At 36.7% G+C, this 19153-nt stretch overlaps 4 protein-coding genes across 15 annotated transcripts; 3 read left to right on the plus strand and 1 right to left on the minus strand.

The window, feature by feature from the left end:
- Positions 1 to 1222: 1222 nt before the first annotated feature.
- LOC111021929 (DNA repair protein recA homolog 3, mitochondrial) lies at positions 1223 to 4781 on the minus strand. Of its 4 annotated transcripts, none has more exons than XM_022299059.2 (8): positions 4431 to 4780; positions 4161 to 4221; positions 3793 to 4013; positions 3566 to 3653; positions 2734 to 2906; positions 2477 to 2623; positions 2249 to 2383; positions 1223 to 2122 (listed from the first exon to the last, which is right to left on the minus strand). In XM_022299059.2, exons 1-8 carry the CDS (start codon positions 4485 to 4487, stop codon positions 1736 to 1738), a joined length of 1269 nt encoding a protein of 422 aa, XP_022154751.1. In that variant the 5' UTR covers positions 4488 to 4780; the 3' UTR covers positions 1223 to 1735. The 4 variants fall into 4 exon arrangements, with proteins under 4 accessions (XP_022154751.1, XP_022154752.1, XP_022154750.1 ...); XM_022299060.2 differs by having other exon boundaries at positions 4161 to 4218; positions 4431 to 4779; XM_022299058.2 differs by having other exon boundaries at positions 2249 to 2623; positions 4161 to 4218; positions 4431 to 4781.
- Positions 4782 to 5361: 580 nt separating this feature from the next.
- On the plus strand, positions 5362 to 8468 carry LOC111021902 (nucleosome assembly protein 1;2). Of its 5 annotated transcripts, none has more exons than XM_022299021.2 (12): positions 5362 to 5577; positions 5691 to 5734; positions 6027 to 6122; positions 6263 to 6355; positions 6450 to 6537; positions 6624 to 6685; positions 6793 to 6977; positions 7114 to 7291; positions 7371 to 7414; positions 7559 to 7766; positions 7906 to 7926; positions 8019 to 8468. In XM_022299021.2, exons 1-12 carry the CDS (start codon positions 5532 to 5534, stop codon positions 8085 to 8087), a joined length of 1134 nt encoding a protein of 377 aa, XP_022154713.1. In that variant the 5' UTR covers positions 5362 to 5531; the 3' UTR covers positions 8088 to 8468. The 5 variants fall into 5 exon arrangements, with proteins under 5 accessions (XP_022154713.1, XP_022154715.1, XP_022154714.1 ...); XM_022299023.2 differs by having other exon boundaries at positions 8022 to 8468; XM_022299022.2 differs by having other exon boundaries at positions 7909 to 7926.
- Positions 8469 to 10033: 1565 nt separating this feature from the next.
- On the plus strand, positions 10034 to 16590 carry EMB1789 (CCCH-type zinc finger family protein). 5 transcript variants are annotated; one of them, XM_088127119.1, is made up of 10 exons: positions 10034 to 10208; positions 10330 to 10632; positions 11063 to 12393; positions 12905 to 12970; positions 13091 to 13225; positions 13336 to 13386; positions 13684 to 13824; positions 13923 to 15445; positions 16123 to 16244; positions 16572 to 16590. In XM_088127119.1, the coding sequence occupies exons 2-8, from the start codon at positions 10452 to 10454 to the stop codon at positions 14913 to 14915; spliced, it is 2898 nt and encodes a 965-aa protein (XP_087983245.1). In that variant the 5' UTR covers positions 10034 to 10208; positions 10330 to 10451; the 3' UTR covers positions 14916 to 15445; positions 16123 to 16244; positions 16572 to 16590. The 5 variants fall into 5 exon arrangements, with proteins under 5 accessions (XP_087983245.1, XP_087983244.1, XP_087983246.1 ...); XM_088127117.1 differs by having other exon boundaries at positions 10035 to 10632; positions 13923 to 15050; positions 15354 to 15445; XM_088127118.1 differs by lacking the exon at positions 16572 to 16590 and adding an exon at positions 16508 to 16526 and having other exon boundaries at positions 10034 to 10632.
- A 450-nt stretch (positions 16591 to 17040) lies between these two features.
- LOC111021850 (heat shock factor protein HSF30) lies at positions 17041 to 18596 on the plus strand. Its single transcript, XM_022298942.2, has 2 exons — positions 17041 to 17181; positions 17482 to 18596. The coding sequence occupies exon 2, from the start codon at positions 17556 to 17558 to the stop codon at positions 18264 to 18266; it is 711 nt and encodes a 236-aa protein (XP_022154634.1). The 5' UTR covers positions 17041 to 17181; positions 17482 to 17555; the 3' UTR covers positions 18267 to 18596.
- Positions 18597 to 19153: the final 557 nt, after the last annotated feature.

Below are 19153 nucleotides of genomic sequence, written 5' to 3' on the forward strand. Positions count from 1 at the left end.
CGGCTCATGAAAGAGAAGATCATGGACATGTTATGCCATGGACAACATCAAACATTCTGTTTCAAACAAAAGTAAAATTATGATTAATGTAAATAATATAATACTATAGAAATTTTGTTTTAATTTTTTCATATTAGAAAATTGCATTCATATGATGACCAGGAATAATGATCCAAATGTCAAAATGATTAGTATTTTGTTTTCAAAATGCACCCAACCAACCCAAGTATGTTTATTCTATGTGGAATCTTACTCTCTTTTGCATTTACATTTTCACACCATTTTTTTTAATAATAAAAATGACTATTTAATAGTTTTGACTTGAATCTCCAACACCCAATTAAAAACATTGTGACTATCTCTTAGTATTGAGTCAAAATATCGTATTAAGGTATAAGTAATTTCATATCCTTAATAATATAAAGAAACAAATCAATAAATATATATATATATATATACACACACACATACATATATACATATATTTAATGTAGATAAAAGATGTTGGTTTATGCTTTAGATTTATGTTATTGTTATTTGTTAATGATGTATTTTGTACAAATTCATTAGTAAATTTAAACACGTTTACAAATAAAGCTTTTGATAATATAACATAATTAAGGTATAATGTTATTGTAAAGGACATATTAACACTTGATTGTCATGATTAACCACTCGTCGGTTGTGAGCTTGATGTGAAAATTCAAAATTCAAAATTCATCCAAACTATATGAGAGAATAAGTCCCAAAACAATGTTTCCTCCGATCCAAATCATTTCCCAATGTTAGTTTAATTCAAATACAATTCATCTTCATATAATGGTGGGTCCCACCCTACCCCCTTTCAAATGTCTAGTAATATAAAAGAGTGAAGAAACAGCCAGGAAGGGGGTTTTTGGGATTACCCTCCAAGAATTTCCACAAGCTTTTTGTATTTGAATTTGTGAGTGAATTAAAAAAAAAAAAAAAAAAACTATTTAGAACTCTGTTGAGAAAGTGGGTCAGATACCAAATGTGCCAACTCTGAGAAAAAGAATGAAGATCCAGAGAGATCCTTCTAAGTTGACGGCCTTGCACTTAGAAAAGTAGACATCTTTTATTTTGACATTCTAGATACCATATTTTTATTAATCTGTGAAGTTAAACAAGAAAATAAATATGGAAAGATTTATGAAAATATCCTGTCATAAACTTTGTTCATATCAAATTTCACAACTACGAGTCCATCAAAAGCTGATTGTAAAACTTTTATCATATCTCGGCAAAAGCTTCACTACTTCCAGAAATGAGTGATTAAATTACAGCCCAATAGACGTTGGAATACAAATAAATTACAGAATGACTTTCCACAACCCGTAAATTTCTTCAAGTTTGATCTGTATATCTTGTAAAAATGTCCAACCATTAAACCAGAGGATGTGATTAGGGAGATGGTAAATAGCAAAAGCTGATCAATAATACTGCTACTCAAGACTAACAAATCGGTCATGCTGTAAATACAAAATCTTGTAGTACTTGCTGTAGTTAGCAACCCATCACGCACCGGAGTTTCAAACGAGCATCCTTACTCTGGTATTCTGACTCTCTAAAACACCTCCATTTTCTACATTTCATCGTCGGCGAAAATGTCTAATATTTACAAGGGTAACGCCTCCCATCAGTAAACCACAAAGACCCAAAACTTCGCACCCGGTGAAATTCAGACACAGCTTGAATGGACATGGCATTCACATATTTATACTTCTACGGCAGTAACTGCATCTTCGTCCGTAGAATCGGGTGAAATGATATCTTCTCGAGCACTTTCTTCTGTTTCGTCTCCGTTCCCTCGCTTATCCATGTCCATGTCCAGTAGTTTATCCCGAAGTTTTGTAATTAATTCTTCCCTAGCATCTCCATTCTGAGCCAGAAATGTTTTCAAGGCGTCTTTGCCATGGAAACTTCGTCCATTAAAGCTATAGAATGCACCAGCCTTGGACATGAATTTGTATTTCAACCCCAAGTTTATAATTTCTGATTCCTTACATATACCCTTTCCAAACTCGAGCTCGAATTGAGCAGTCCGAAAGGGAGGAGCGAGCTTATTCTTCACGACTTTAACTTGAACTTGACTTCCCAATGTCTGCAATGGAAAGATACATCAGTACATACATTAACAGAAATATTCAATAAATAATGTATAAAAAATAAATAAAAAAAGCCTTTACATAGTTGTCGTCAAAATTTACAAGCAAATGAATGTATGTACCTCTTCCCCCTTCTTGACAAGACCTATCCTTTTAATGTTTAGCCGCATCGAGGCGTAGAACTTTAAGGCGTTGCCACCGCAGGTAACTTCAGTTGGCCCGCCAAATCCCCCAAAAGTGGATAGCTTTGACCTAACCTGAAGAGACATACAGTTTCCAAGTGCAGTGCCACTAGATGATTGCATGAGAAATTGCAGAATACTTCTAGACAATCGAACGCAAAATAATACCTGATTAATAAAGATCAATATAGTCTGGGACAGTGATAAAGAATGGCTCAATTTGCGGAGTGCTTGGCTCATGAGTCTAGCCTGCATTGCCATGTGAGCATCACCCATCTCGCCATCAAGTTCACCTTTCGGCACGAGAGCAGCTACCTGTTATTAGAGGCAATAAACGTTTCACGACATAATGATAAAAGAACATTAAACATATAAAACAACAAACTTCCAACTGTTTTCTTTAGAAGAGTTTGTATCATTCTCACACTGTCAACAACAACAACATCAACTGAACCACTTCGGATTAGGGTATCCACGAGACTAAGTGCTTGTTCGCCACAGTCAGGTTGAGATAGAAGCAGATTCTCAGTGTTCACTCCTATAGCCTGAGCGAGGGCTGGGTCAAGAGCATGCTCTGCATCAACAAAGACACAGTAACCTGCAATAAAAAGACCAAAACAAATTACTCCAACACTATGGTTATGTGTGATACAGTGAAGTTTTTTACCTAGAAATTTCGCCTACAAACATATATTATATTGTTGAATTAGAAGCATATATTAATTTCCACTCATTCACTACCCCACGGGATGATATAAAATATAACAGTTTTAACAAATGCCTTTTTACATATTGTTCGTTACATTTGGCTTGAGAGAATTGGAGGATTGTTAGAGGGTGGAGACGTCTTGGAAAGAGGCTTAGTCTTCGGCTAAGTTTAATACCTTCCTCTGGGGGTCTGTAATCAAAGAATTTTGTAAATACCTTTTTTCTCTAATTTTAACAGCTGAAGCCCTGTTTTTGTAGGGGCTTTTTCCTTTTTGTCAAGGCTCCCTTTATTTCAAGCTGGTCTTTTATTCTCTTTCTTTTTCTTCTTTCCATTGTGTCACCATATATTCTTTCATTTTTTCAATGAAAGTTTGGTTTTTTCATAATATATATATAGCAGTTTTAACATGACCGATATGCAATTGGTCTATGTATAACCAAATTATTTAAACAAACCACAAATACAATCTGAATCAAGTAGCAAAACAGTAAAATATACCGATATGGAGAACAATAAATGAACACATTCACTTATCATGTAAGCAGTACCTCCTTGCTTCTGAGATTCAGCAATTACATGCAAAGCCAGAGTTGTCTTTCCAGATGCCTCTGGACCATAAATCTCGATTACACGACCCTATAAAGATCTACCGAAGTTATATCATAAACATGAAACACAACCATGATGTATAACAAAAGATATGGTGATTCAAAAAATATGTTACCAAGAAAATGTTTCAACCTCACGAGGGTAAACTGGAGGAAGTGGAAAATACCTTAGGAAGGCCACCAACTCCCAGTGCTATATCCAAAGCAAAAGAACCAGTGGAAACCACAGGGACATGTCTAGATGCTACAGAGCGGCCAAGCCACATGATAGAACCCTTCCCAAATGTGGAAGTTATCTGATCCAAGGCTTGTTGTAAGGCCAACTCTTTCTTAGACAAATTTTCTTCACAAGAATCACTCCCATCTGATGACTTGGACTTTCTTCTACCTTCAAATTTTTATATGATATTGGTACTGAGATATATTCTTATGAAACAAATACAAATACATTGGACATGCATCAAAATGCAAAATGAAAAACAGTGTTTTCATACTTAATAGTCTATAAAATGTAATCAAAGCTATTGTTTTTAACCTTTGGTAGAAAAACTACAAATTTGAGTAGACGTTCCCAATATGCCTCTCCTGAAGCCCTGCTGCACAGAAAACAAGCAGCAACCCAATCATCGAGTAAAAATCAGAACGACATAAAAGCTAAATTAGCTCATTACTTATTCCATGAATAAGGGTTCACTCAAGATTATAAATGGAGTTAAGATAATGAAGCGGCCACTACAGAAGCATACACCACACCAAGAGTTGTAGAAGGAAACTGAGAAGTTTAAGCAGTGTAAACGAATGAAACCTCGTGGTGGAAAAGGGAGCGTCTGAAAAAAGACGCACTTCGAATAAGCCTCGCCATTAAACCTCTTTAAAACCTCCTCCCAGCAGCAAAGAAAGAGCAACTCCACAATAAAAAATGGAGGAGAGCTAAGTTGAATAAATAACAACTGAACAACAAGAGAAGTTGCTACACCCCATATGCACGAGCGAGTATAAATTTGAAACAGAAACACGAAGAAGGCGAAGAAGAAGAAGAGAGTGGCCCAATTTAATTATAACCACTGGGCTCTGCCATTTTTAGGGTTCTGATTCTTTCTGTTGCTGTGTCTCTCTCTCTCCTAGTATGAGTTTTCCCTCCCTTTCGATTACACCTCTGCCTTTGCCCTGAGAGTCGCGGAAGAAGAACAATTGGGCTGTAAGATTTGGGCCTACCGAGCCAAGAGAATACTTGGCCTGCTTTGGGCTTGAGCTGATATTTCCTTTATTTAAAAAAAAATCAAATAAGAAGTCTTTTTCCTGATAAATTTTTTTAAAAAAATTTAAATGTCCTTTTACGTACTATATATATATATATTAAACCATTTATATTTAATTGTACAAATATAATTGTTTAAAGTATATATTTAAAAATTTAAAAAGAAAAAACGTATGCATAACTCGATTTATCTAACATCGTATGAAACCGGAAAGTATTTGAATCCAATTAAATGGAAAATCTTGAACTCCATACCTTTTCTGGCTCATCTTTCCTTTCTAAAATGCATCTTTCCTTTAAATTATATAAATTATAATCTGAACGCGGCTTTTTGTGGAAATTACATGGGCCGGAGGGAGCCCGGCCCAAAGCCTGAAAGCCCATCTCTGGCCATTTATTTGTTTTTATTATTATTATTATTTTTTTTTTTGTAGAATCGGCGCCGCTGGCAGTTCCTTATAAATTGAAATCAATGGAATGAGCACTAGGTCTCGAACAAGTGTGCGACGGTATTTATAAGGTCGGCCACGTTGAGGCGGCCCTTTTCACTCCTTTTTCCTCGCTTGTATTCAATCTAGGGTTTTAGATTTCCAACTTCGCTTCCTCTCCTTCGCTTGTCCCTCGGCATCTGCTTGCTCAGTATTCTCAATGAGCAACAACAAGGATAACTTCAACGTCTCCGATCTCGGTTCTGGTATTCAAATTCCTCCTCTTCGCTTTATCGATTGTTGTTGCTTTCTGTTTCGTGTTCACTACTCGTTCTTTGCGACGAACTAATTTCGAGGGTTTTGGTTTTTAATTTTGAAGCTCTCAATGAGGAGGATCGAGCAGGCCTCGTCAACGCTCTCAAGGTACTTCAATTTGTTTCTCTTATTCGTTTCTGGTCAAACTCTTGTTGCCTGCTACTAGAATAAGGAATATACTCTTCCGCCACTTTATTTATTTTTATTATTATTTTTTTATAGTAGTTTTGGCTTGAAGTAGCGTGTTAAGCTTCCTCGAAGGTTTTGATTCATATGAGTATTTTTTCCCAAAGTTTGTCATCACATTTTAATGGCGCTGTTTTGAAACAATATTCGCTTTGAAACTCCCTGGTTCGATTTTAGCGGTGGTTGATTTTTCTTTGGGTTTTATTCTTCGCAGAATAAGATACAGAGCCTTGCTGGGCAGCACTCTGATGTCCTCGAGAACTTATCTCCCGTTGTTCGCAAGCGCGTTGATGTGCTTAGAGAGATCCAGGCAAGTATTATTCATCCGGTTCTTTGATAGCCATTATAAAAAGAACGACTTGTTTGGTTGCTGCTCCTTATTCATTAATCAACGGAGAATGCACGAATAATGTTAGTTTGTATTAATTTGAAACTCATTCTGCTCAACAGAGCCAACATGACGAATTAGAGGCAAAATTTTTCGAGGAAAGGTTGGCGCTCGAGGCCAAATACCAGAAATTGTATCAGCCACTATACTCTAAGGTATATATATTTCCATATTTCCTACTGGTTGTGATGATATTACACATTTTTGGCGTGTTTGAGTTGTCCATAATACCTGTAAATGTCTCTGCAGCGATTCGATATTGTCAATGGTGTTGTTGAAGCTGAAGGAGTTGCAAAAGAATCTGCCACTGCACAAGAAGAGGACAAAGCTGCGGCAGGTAAACCTATACCATTATTTGATGAATTTGATCTTCACGTGAATTAAATTGCCTATATTTAGTATTTTTTTTTTTTGCCTTTGCAGAGAAAGGGGTGCCTGATTTTTGGCTTACTGCAATGAAAAATAATGAAGTACTAGCTGAGGAGGTTTGTTTTTTATGTTTCGTACTGTTCCTTTGCTTGAAGAATTTTCTGACTCACACGTTACCCCAATAGCTATCTTCTATCTAAATCCCCAGCTCATTTTTATTTAGATTACGGAGCGTGATGAAGGAGCTCTTAAATATTTGAAAGATATCAAGTGGTGCAGAATAGACAATCCCAAGGGATTCAAGCTTGAATTCTTTTTCGACACTAATGCCTTCTTTAAAAATTCTGTCTTAACGAAGACATACCACATGATCGACGAGGATGAACCAATTCTTGAGAAAGCAATCGGGTAATCTTTTTTACCTCGTCTGTATTTGAGATTCTGATTTTAAGACTGATTATTTTTGCTATGTAGTGAACGATGTCATATGATGAACCCCTCCTTTATCACACTTATTTTGACAGCAATAATGTCTTGTTGCCAGGACGGAGATTGAATGGTATCCAGGAAAGTGCTTGACTCAGAAACTACTTAAGAAGAAGCCTAAGAAGGGATCAAAAAATGCCAAGCCCATCACTAAGACTGAAAATTGTGAAAGTTTCTTCAACTTTTTCAGTCCTCCTCAAGTGCCTGATGATGATGAGGATATTGATGAGGATACTGTACGTTTATTACTTCGAGTGAATATCTTAACATGCCCATATATATCTCCTTTCTTATTTTTGTTCTCTCTTTTGTCAGGCTGAGGAGCTTCAAAATCAAATGGAGCAAGATTACGATATTGGGTGAGTTCTTGACATACTTTCAATGTTGCATGGGGTTTAGTATCGTTTGGCTAATTTGTTGACCAGGCTACTTTTGTGTAATAAAGCTCTTTAAACTGCTTCAACGTTGGATGTATTTTGATATTTCATTTATTCCATCCTTAGGTCAACCATTCGAGACAAGATTATCCCGCATGCAGTCTCGTGGTTTACAGGGGAGGCTATTCAAGATGAGGAATTTGAGGACATGGATAACGAGGATGAAGATGACGAAGACAATGATGAAGAGGATGATGAAGAAGAGGATGAGGACGATGATGATGAAGACGAGGATGAAGACGAGGATGAAGATGAAGGAAAGTCCAGGAAAAAGGTTTGTAACATGTTATTAGTTTGAATCGACCTGTTCTTTTTGTACAATATATTCCCCTTTCTCTTGTTAGTTCTAGAAGTTGGAACTGACATTCTCATAACTGTGGTTTGTTCCAAATCAATTTGTGCTTTGGTGACAGCAGTTGTCAGCTGGGAACAAGGTACTTTCCATTGTTGAATTCTGAACAAAGTTGTGTATAAATGTGGCTGTATAGTATGTTACATATTGAGGTTCTGTTTTGGTTATGTCCAGAAGGGTGAAAGAGCAGCAGCTGGGGATGGTCAGCAGGGGGAGAGGCCACCGGAATGCAAGCAGCAGTAGGAATTTGAGATTGGGTTTAGTTTCTGAGTCGGTGAGACGCCTCTTTTGGAAGTCCGCTGTACAAGTATTTTTGGTTGGGATCAGAGTGAGGGGCCGCCGGGGTTGGGGTTGGGTGTTGCAGTTTCGCTAGTCTTATTCTATTTTACTATTACTTCAATTTTTCTTCCATGTATTGTGGTACTAAAGGGGGGATTTAGGAGAATCCATTCCCTTTTTTTTCAAATCTGTCGCTGGCTTGTGAAGAGAATGGTTTTTGCTCTGCTGCTTCGTCTCTTGGGGAAGTTGGGATTAGTTTTTTTTATGTGAAGTTATTTATTGAAAATGTTGGGATTACTATAAAAATGTTGCTTTCATTTATATATATTCAAATCTTTTAGGTCAGTTTTTGCCTTTTTTTTCCTGGAAACATCTTTTTTTTATTATGGGAATTTTTTTTGTTTAATACTGTTGTATCATTTTTTATTAACGCATTTCTCGTGAAGTATGGGTAAAATTATAATATGTTTTACTTAATGGTATCTCTCTGAATTCTATCTTGAAGTTTCAAAATGATCCTACGTTACGATTTAAAAAATATCTTACTATATTATGTACGCAAGATAGATAAATAAATGATTTCAAGGTAGTTGCATTTACGAAATCTTTGTTCATTAATTTTTTTTTTGTTACGTACACGTACTGTTAATTAATATTTGATAAAAGATTATTAATTATGAGAGAATTTATTAGAAGATGAGTCGAAACAAACAGATTTGACTCAAAGGCAAAGGCAAGGCAGGGAGCGTAATAAAACTTGTTGGTGTTTTTGTTTGAGTTTCATATTTGTTCGTTGGTTAATGGTTTGGTTGCGTAGCTTTTCTTCTTCTTTAGCCGTTCTCCACTCTAATTTTCTAATTTTCTCTTGCAGCATTATCTGTATATGGTTCCATTGTGGCGCTGTTTTTTTACTTCATCTCCACATTTGAAGACTTGTCCTAATGTTTGGGATTTCAAAATCAGATGTACTTAAAAGCAGTAAGATTAATTAAAATAATTGAGATAGATCTTCCACCGATAAGATAATTAATATATAAAGTAAAACTAATTTTAACCCAAATCATTAGTTGCATTTTCAAGAAATTAACTCTTTCCATATTTATTAGGGCTTGAAGCAGATGAAGTCTTCCTTCTTTCTTCTGCTTTTCTTGGCCTAATTAAGAAAAGAGGGGAGGAGAGAAAGGCAAAAACAAGTAATACTCTAAGCTAGATTGCTTCATTCGAGTCTAGGACTTAGACAAGATTTCTCAATTGTTTTCATTTCCTTTTCAATGAATCTCCAATTCAGTTTCATCGTCCGATCTGAAGCCTAATCCAAGCGGGATTACATTAATGTTTGACTAGTCCAATATGACTTAACTCTTCCTGTAATTATATTGAATACAAATTTTTATTTTTAAAATTGTATAGACTCATTTGAGCTGTATTTGAATGTCTTATCCAATATGTTCTAATATAATAATATATATATATTAATATTGATTTATTAATATATATTAAATATTGTTTAGTATTATTTTCTATTACCCTTCTTATTTCTCTAATTTTTATTTTTTCTGAAAATAATATGACTTCAAATTGTAAAATTATGATGTAATAAAATTTTTATATAATTACTTGAAAAAATAAACAAAAGTGGTATAAGAAAGTCAAATAAAAACAGAATTTATAAAACTCAAAAAATTAAATCAAAACAATTCATTACAAGGGTTAATTTAAGCCAAATCCAAATGATCAGTTGGATTCAACTTTGGTCCATGAATTAGGTCATGAGCTCAAATTTAAATAGTTGGGTAGACCCAATCCAACACAGTGCTTGGGCCTGAACCAAACTTGGGCTTTATTTATTTGGGGTGCCGGCCCAATAAGGGTGACCTCCGATTTCCTTTGTCCGGGTGTGGATGGCGGTGAATTTTGAATTCTTCACCGTCGATTCGCCTTCCAGTTCCCTGCGTTTGCTCATTCGATGTTGAAGTTTTGGTAATCGTTTTGGACATCTAGTCTTCTCTAGGGTTCTATTTCTTGTTTTTGGTTGGCGGATGGAACCTCGCGTTGGGAATCAGTTTCGGCTTGGCCGGATGATCGGTAGCGTCTCGTTCTGGGAGATCTATCTCGATTCATCTTTCTCCTTCAGTTTTTCGGCATTCGAGGTTCTGATTATGGAGCCGTGTTAGAAGTAGGTTTAAGGGTTGTATTACATCTGCAGGTACTAATATTCAGACGAATGAAGAGGTTGCAATTAAACTCGCAAGTGTTCTGATCTTAATTCAACACTACGATTCTAACTCCGCCTAGTCTGTCGATCGGAAGTAGAAGGTAGGAGCATTCATGGAGGACGCGCATTTTGAAGCCCCGATATTGGTCGAGTCAGAATTCTTTTTCCCTCCTCATCGTCGGTCGCATTTAAGGAGCGAGACTTATCGTACGCTAGTTCGAATCCTTTCGCCCTTCTGCGACAACACCAATGTTTCTCTGGCAACTGAATTTGATCCCCGGGAACTGAGAGCTGGTATTCTTCGAATGTCTATCAGCATTTTATTCTCTAAATTTTCAAATACACGTAATTGAGGTATAAACTCATAGGAAACAACATGACATCGAAGAAATTCCACAAGCAAATGTTTATTTAAGAATATCAGTTCGTGGATACTTGTAAATCTAGTGTTCAAACATGTTTTGTTTCCCCTTCTGTTTAACGTTTTTCGTGAAATAACTATCGGGTCCTTATTGTTAGGGCTTGGAATGTTTGGAGATATCCTCCTCCCCCCGATGGAATATATCTTAAAGTTGTCACGACTCATTCAAAACTTTTATTTGATTGTCATTCGGCTGTATAGAGCTGGAAATGTTGATTGCATTTTCAATGCAGTCCTTATTCTTAATCTTATTTTTAGCTTTTATTTAGTGACCGTTTCTTACTTTTCTCTGTTGATGAACAGCTTATAGCAGCCACTTGAGGCATACAACTGTAGAACCATTAGGCCAGCAGGTAGGTGAAGCTTTTGTAAGGGCAGAAACTGGAGAGTCGGGTACTGAAAAGGTGACAGTGGTTGAAGATGGTTTGGGGATGAATAGTCTTGAAGATGGATGGTTTCATCACTCTGAAGTGACAACGGATGTTGTAAACGATACAACGGCGGTAGAAATAAGTGGGAATGTGGGTGATGAAAGGAAATTTTCTGGGGCTATTTCTCCAGGGAATCATTGTGTTCATGAAGAAAATCATAGAGAAGAGTTAGAGGCAGAGCATATCGTGGAAGGAAATAAGGTGCCTGTTGATGAAAATAATAGTAACAACATGAGGGCTTCAGATCAGAAAACTGGTGGAAATGATCAAATATTCCAGGAAGAAATTGCTGACCATCAACTAGTAATGGCTGAAGAAGATGTGACTATAATCCAGAAACTTTCTGGGACTATTATATTGCTCGATGGCAACAGTATTGGGGATAAACCAAAAGAGGACAATCAAGAAAACAGGCTTTTAATGGTTGGTAATGGCATGCATGAATGGCCTGAAAGTCAGCTGAAAGAATCGGAATCTGAGGGCATAGTTCCTATGCCTGATTTAGATAGATCTCATGTTTCTAGTTTTGATGCGATAGAGGTGGAAGATGGTGAAAAGTGTAGTGAAAAGGTTTCCGAGACAGATCCCTCATATCTGGAGAAGGAGATACCTTGCGAGGCTTATGGACAGAGGAAGGCCAGTGATGATAAGACTATTTCCATGGTGGTTGATGCCTCCAAAGTAAAGCACAAAATGCTATTGGAAGATATGCAAATGGACAAATGCACGAATGAGAATGAAGACATTGAGGAGGGTGAAATCTGTGGTGATTTTTCAACATATGAAATTTTGGAAGATCCACAAGTATTGGCTGAGAAGGTTGTTGATATTCAAATCTCCGAGGATATAATAAATGGAAATAGGCTTCCTTCAATTGAATCTAATGGAATAGCAAATAAGCCTGCTTCCTTCTCTGACACAACCGAGTATGCAAGTCATGAGAATAAAGAGGAATCCAAACTAAATAATAGTAGCATGGAGGCCGCTTATAAGCGGGGAAGTTTTGTTTCCAAAAAAATGGTGACAAGTACAAATGAAGATAAGAATGATTTTATGTTGGAGGAAAGAAGATATAAAGTAAAGGACAGTGGAACCAAGAAGGCCATGGATTCTTTTATAGAACGTGTTCGTAATCAAGTCCTTCGCAACCAAGTTCCAAGTGAACCTGCCTCTGGAGAGAAAAAAATTGTATCCACAGAAAAGGTATTGTCATACAAGTATTTTGAGTCTACCCTGTTCATTAATTTCTCAATTTGTAGCTTTCTGATAGTATCATGTTTTCAGTGTACCAACAAATTAGTTACTGATGCCATTATATATCATCACCGTGACATTTAGTATCAACAATTTAAGAGGAGCGATTCTACATCTAAATTTACATCTTGCCTTCTTGCAGTTTCTCAAACCACAAGTTTCTTTGTGATGGAAAATTTTTTAGTGTTGATCTGTAATTGCTGACCAATTCGCTATACCTTTCTCTTTTCCAATAAAATTTTTTACTCCTTTCGTCCCCTTTTTTTCGTCTCTATGATGTTATTCTCACTTCCAATTTGTTTCATCGTGTAATCTTAATACTTGTCAGCAGGCACAAAATTTCCATTCCAAGACATTGCCAATATCTACCACCATGAATGATGTGGTTTTAGATGATTAATTGTGATCAATAATCAAAATTCTCATTTGATTTTTTGTTTTAACAAATTTCCATGGGCAGGAAACTGGGGCATGCGATAAGAAAAAACGTGGTCCTTTATCAGAAGGGAGAAAAGAAAGGAAAAAGGTTGGACTACTTCTTCCATGTTTCTTATATAATTATATTGTTTTAAACTGTTCAATTTTCTTTGGTATATGGTTTTTATTAATATTTTTTCTTACTCACTATCACAATTACATTCTTAAGATACTGAAAAGAAAGAAGCGGGCAGAGAAGAATCGAAAACTTGGTGTGAAAAGGTTGAAGCTGCATCCAGTAACTGTGTCTAAACCAAAACCTGTAGTATACTGTCGTCATTATATCAAGGGGAGGTGCCAAGAGGTTGTATGATTAATTCTATAATTTTTTTGTTTTCATTTCTTTTTTGTCGGCTCCATAACTTAAATGATCTTATTTCGTACATGAATTTCTGTTCGTCTTTTGTTCTGCAGGGTGACAAGTGTAAATTTTCTCATCAGACAATCCCTTTGACAAAATCCACAGTAAGTTCTGGTTCTCGACTAGTGTTTGCTGCTTTAATTCATTCTAATTAATCTTTCATAAATTGTTTTTCCCTAATCTGGGAGGGTTTGTTTACTACTTACTAGTACTTCGTGTTGCTTCTGGCTTCTTAAGTGATTATTAGTTTACCTTATCCTTTTCCAAATTATAAACATATATTATGCCCCGTAATGACTGCTTAGGATTTGTATAAAATATGCTTATTGCTCTCTCTCCCTATCTGCATTTTCTACATCTGTCGAGACTTCTCTCTGTCTAAATTATCATTGATCTTGCAGCCATGTAGTTATTTCGCACGTCATTCATGTATGAAAGGCGATGACTGTCCATTTGATCATCAGCTGTCCAAGTATCCCTGTAGCAATTTTGTTTCCAAGGGTTCATGCCCCAGAGGTGATACTTGTATGTTTTCACACAAGGTATGACACTCTAAATTGCAACTCCCTTTTTATTTTTCAGTTTTATTAGTCTGGTAAGTTGCATTATGGTTTGTTAATACATTACTTATTTGTTGCAGATTTTGCCACAAGAAGAGTCTACTAGTACCCCAAATTTGAAAACCGAACCAAAACCACCACAAATACTGGATATTTCAGACTCTCAGAAAAAACTGGATATCAGTGGAACTTCTTGCAATCGAACTCCTCTGGGAGGAACTTTGCCGAAGAAACCAACCGGACTACCACCTGTTGGAATTAATTTTCAGAAAACGACTGGACCACCCCCTGTTGGAATTAATTTCCTCTCTTTCGGGAAGTCAAGTAAAACTGAACCAGTCCAGTCTTCTCAGGTGAGAAATGATAATGTGGAAGGTGGGAATGCTTTGAACCGAAGTGGAAATTCAGACGAAATCTTGAGGGAGATTCTGCCAGAAACAGCACCAAAGGGGATAAATTTTCTGTCGTTCGGTAAAACTTCACTCAAGTCTAACAGTGAGAAATTGGTTACATCTTCAAGCTACAATGATGCCACTATTCCATCCGGTAATCGGATTGAAGTTGTTTCCAAAACTGGTCATGATTTCAATGAGCTGCTGAAGAAAGTACAAATTGCAACACCCAAGCTAACGAACCTTTTGTCTCCAAAAGCTCCAATAGGAAATTATGCTCCTACTGAATTGGCTAGCTCATCCTCCAACTCGAAAATGGGTTCTGATTTATCTGTACAGATTAATGAAAGCACGTATGATAAGTATGGTTCGAGTGCACTATTACCAAGGCTGCCGGGTAATCTGATTTCTTGTGGTCAATCTTCTGACAGCTTAGCTTCTAGCATGTATAAAGGAACACCAAACTCAGCTCAGAAGGCACTATTGTCAACATTGGCATTTGCGGCACAATATGAGTCCTTGATGAATAAAGGAAAATCCAGTGGCTCTCCTGCTTTCAGTAATGAGGGTAACAAGGAAGCTAAGAATGAGAATGTTGGTGGAAGTTTGCAGAATGATCAAGCCAAAGCTTCAAAACTTTTGAGTATCTTGTTAGGCGTTGGATCTAAATCTAATTTGTAAGAAGCCTGGTAGTAGATTGCTGTAAACACATCTTAACACTGGAAAAAAGGGATCAATCATGCTATAAACATGGGATCAATCCTTTCTCTCGCCGTATTTCCAGGGTTATTCAATCCGGGTTAGTACCCAAATCAGGTATGAACTTGTTTGCCCTGAGAAAGACAAATAGTTGCCCTTATGCCTGAACAGTTTCTGACCAAATTTTGAAAGGCCTGAAATATGTTTGCTTGTGACTTAAAATGTGGTATATATGTTGCACTGGATTTCACCATGGCTAAGTTCCATTTCAAGCGAAGGTTGAAGTCTGTCTATGTTCAACGATGACCTGAAGTTGGGCTGTCTAGAATCTTTTGTTTCCTCCATTTTTTTTCTATTTGTAAAGTTGGGCTGTCCAGTCCTTAGTTTTCTACTGTTGACGTTCTTGCGTTCTCCAAGCAGTTGGAAAAGGAAAACGATATCGTTGGAGAAACGAAGAAATTGGCATCCGATCGAACGACAATTATTGGATTCTCCAGCCCACCTTGGATATGGTTAGTCCTCTGATCTATTTCTTTTTGGGTTGAAAAGGAAGTGTCCACTATGTTGAAGTATGATTTAGTCAAATTAATCGATTTTTTTCTTTGTATATTTTGGTTTCGGTTTGCAACCCTATTAGATCAACTTGTGACAAGTCTTGTCCATTTTTATTTTTATTTTTGCTGGAGCATTCCTATTGGGTTCTTCAAGATCGTAAAACCATGAACTTAGCTCTCTTATTATCATCATCATCATATTTTTAGATGCAAATCTTTCTTTAATGACCATCGAATCACAGTGATGATATAGTTTTGTTATGTTCTTACTCGAATTTGATCGAGAAATTTATTGTTCCAATGTATCGAAATTTTGTCATAGTTTAATTCGTAGTAATTATTTCGATCGAATTATAGTGCATAAGTTTGAACTTATTATTATTATTATTATTATTGTTTCTTTGTATTGAAACTAATTATTATTTTTAATGGATAGAAAATCATAAAAACGTAGGAAATTATTGAGTGAGGATTCAAAAAGAGATGCAACTATGTGACATTTATAGTATAGAATTTGAGTTTATTATTGTGATGTTTTGACAAGTGTCCGTGGGTATAAATTCTCTCTTGAAATAAATGGCAAAGTTGCCCATGACTTGGATAGAAGCCCTAATGCCACGTGTAAATCATGCAAGATCGATCGGTCCGAGCGACCGCATCAGCGGAACAAGAAAATTTTGAAGTCCCTTGGAAGTTTCCAGAAGGCAGAAGAAGATTAATTCCAAAAATGGCAGAGAATTACAATTGGTCCCCATCGGTGAGCTCTTCTATATTTTAAATTCAAAGCGACAAAAATAATTAAATTATTAATTAAATAAAATAAGAAAAATTAGGGTTGATAGCTGGAAGTAGAATGGGGTTGAGAATGTGATACGTGGATTGATTGAACCTTTTTTTTTTTCCCTTTCTTTCCTTTTGTTTGGGAGGGGACAAAATGGATTCATTGAACTGAATAAAGAGCGAAGCAATACAATTTTTTCCATAAGTAACGAAATTTCTCATGCGTTCTTTCCATTTTAGATAGCAAGTTGTTCATTGTGAAGTTTATCTTATCCGAAACAATATCTCTTCAATTTGTTGGAAGTGAGTGGAAAATTCAAATGGTACTGCCTGACGGTGGCGGTGGCGGTGCTGCAAGCGGCGGCGCGTTATGTACGCGACCCGTCGCGGGAAAGAATGTAAAGGAAGAGAAGGTGGATGAGTACGAGCTTCGTCGCAATAACAATGGTAATAGTACCAATGATGTGATTATATTTGGTGGGTCTGCTTCTTCTTCTTGTTCGTCGGATGGCTTGCTGAAAAGTCGTGTGGATTCGATTCCGGCTTCGAAGAAAGTTAAACAGGACACACCGGAGGGCAAAATGGTGTTAATTAAAGAGGAAAGCACGGTGGCAATGGACGACAGTGGAGCTTCAGATTGCGGCGGTGATGGTGGCTGTAATGGTTCTGCCTCGTCGACTTCATCGGCTTCTTTGGCGAAACCGATGGAGGGATTGCACGAGGTGGGGCCACCGCCGTTTCTGAGGAAGACGTTTGAGATGGTGGAGGATCCGGAAACCGACCTGGTTGTATCATGGAGCGAAGCTCGTAACAGCTTCATTGTTTGGGATTCTCATGAACTGTCCAAAAGTCTTCTGCCAAAGTACTTCAAGCACTGCAATTTCTCCAGCTTCATCCGCCAGCTTAATACTTATGTGAGTATAAGATAATTTATTGTTCAGCTCTATCCATGTGATTCTTTGACTGAAGCTGTTTTTGGTTAAACCTCAAAAAATAGTTGTAAGAAAATATGTTTTTCATTTTTCAAATTTGACCGATTTTGAGAACTAGAAATTTTTTGTAGATAAACATGATTTTAAAAAATATAACTATAAACATATTAGTGACAAAAGAAATATTAATTTGTAAACTACTTTCTATGTGGTTTGTTTGTTGATGTACATTGCAGGGTTTTAGGAAGATTGATTCTGACAAATGGGAGTTTGCAAATGAAGGGTTTCAGGGAGGGAAGAAACATTTGCTCAAGAATATTAAGAGAAGAAACAGGTACAACAAGCAGCAAATAGCGATGGCCATGACTTTAGAAGATTTGACAAAGCCAGGAATTGAAACAGAGCTTGATAATCTGAAAACTGATAACAACTTTTTGAAAGTAGAGATCTTGAAACTGAGAGAGCAGCAACAGGACTCACGTAACCAACTAACCATGGTTGAAGAGCGCGTTCGCTGTGCTGAGTGTAAGCAGCAACAGATGTTCTCTTTTCTGACCAAAATGTCTAGAAACCCTACCTTCGTTCGACAGTTTGTCCAGAAAAGAATGCTTAGAAAGGAGCTGAATGGGAATGAGTTCGGGAAGAAACGAAGACTGCCAGCGATGCAAGACCGTGAAAGCATCGAGCTTGATGGTGCTTGGGATATTAATTGTGAAAACAATGTCCAAGTTCAAGATGAGCTGCTGAACATGCAGTCTGAACTCACTGAAATGTTTCCAGAAGTCATGGAACCCGGACCGGTAGAGACACCATTCCAATCTTCGATCGATAATAAACCAAGCGGTTCAATTCAGACTCAGAAGGTCATGTTTCCTGACACGGCCGCTGTTTGTATGCCAGTGCCACCATCCAAAATATTGGGAGACAATATGACGGTTGATGAAGAATTGACTGCCAATGACTCCAAATTTTATTTGGAATTGGAGAATTTGATCCAGAAGCCTCATGATTGCGCAGGTTATGTACAGAAACAGGTTTTCCATGGTTGTGTTGGATCCTTGCCATGAATTTTTCATTGAACAAGTATGCACGTGTTATTCCACAAATGCCATTGTACGTGAAATTTGATGTTACTGTGATAAATTTGCAGATATGAAGAAAGAATTCTGCAGTAATTGGTAAAAGAGGCCCTTTCTATAGATGGAGATTCTTCCTTGGTTTGCTCACTAGTAGCAGCAGAATATGATCATCTGTTACCAAAATTTGTAAATCCATGCGTTAAGGAATATTATTAGTAGTGGCATAGTTGTAATTACTCGAGAAGTTTGCAGAGGGGAAAGGCTATTTTCTCTTTGATATTATGCTATTAGCTGTAGTGATTATTTTGTGTTAGATTACTTGGGTGCGCTTCTGTTGGTGATTTTTTGTGGAGGATCTGCGCAAGGTTAGGAGTCGTATATTAACTGCTAACGTGGGTATCTATTATATATATATGTCGTCAAGCATTTAATATCTATTATAAATAAATCTAAAGGATTAGGACTAAAATGCAAGTTAAACTTTTACTATTGTATCCCCGTCGTTGCGAGTGCTGCTGATGTTTTCGTTCACCGCCTTCAAACACGTCTTTTATTTTCCACGGCTGGAAAGAGGAAAGCAATTTTACATAATGGAGAAGCATTAAAATTCTTGGGTTTTGAGTCATTGACCAAGTATATTATTGCCAGCAGGGATGAGGGATGGGATTAACAATACGAATATACAAAATAAAAATAGGGTTATCCACTGCATACTACAGAATAACATCAACTCAATTTCTTCCACATTTTAATCAATTTTGTTTCTTATAAAAAGTTTACTAGTATGTACGTTTTTGTTGGGGTTTACCTTTTTAAGTTAATATTTTTTGTCAATTAAAGTATACAACTTTTTTCCATTACTTAAATCTCTGCAT

This window comes from Momordica charantia (genome assembly GCF_013281855.1).
Source record: "Momordica charantia cultivar OHB3-1 chromosome 8 unlocalized genomic scaffold, Mcharantia_2.0 BLBB01000008.1, whole genome shotgun sequence".
In the NCBI taxonomy this organism is placed as follows: domain Eukaryota; kingdom Viridiplantae; phylum Streptophyta; class Magnoliopsida; order Cucurbitales; family Cucurbitaceae; genus Momordica; species Momordica charantia.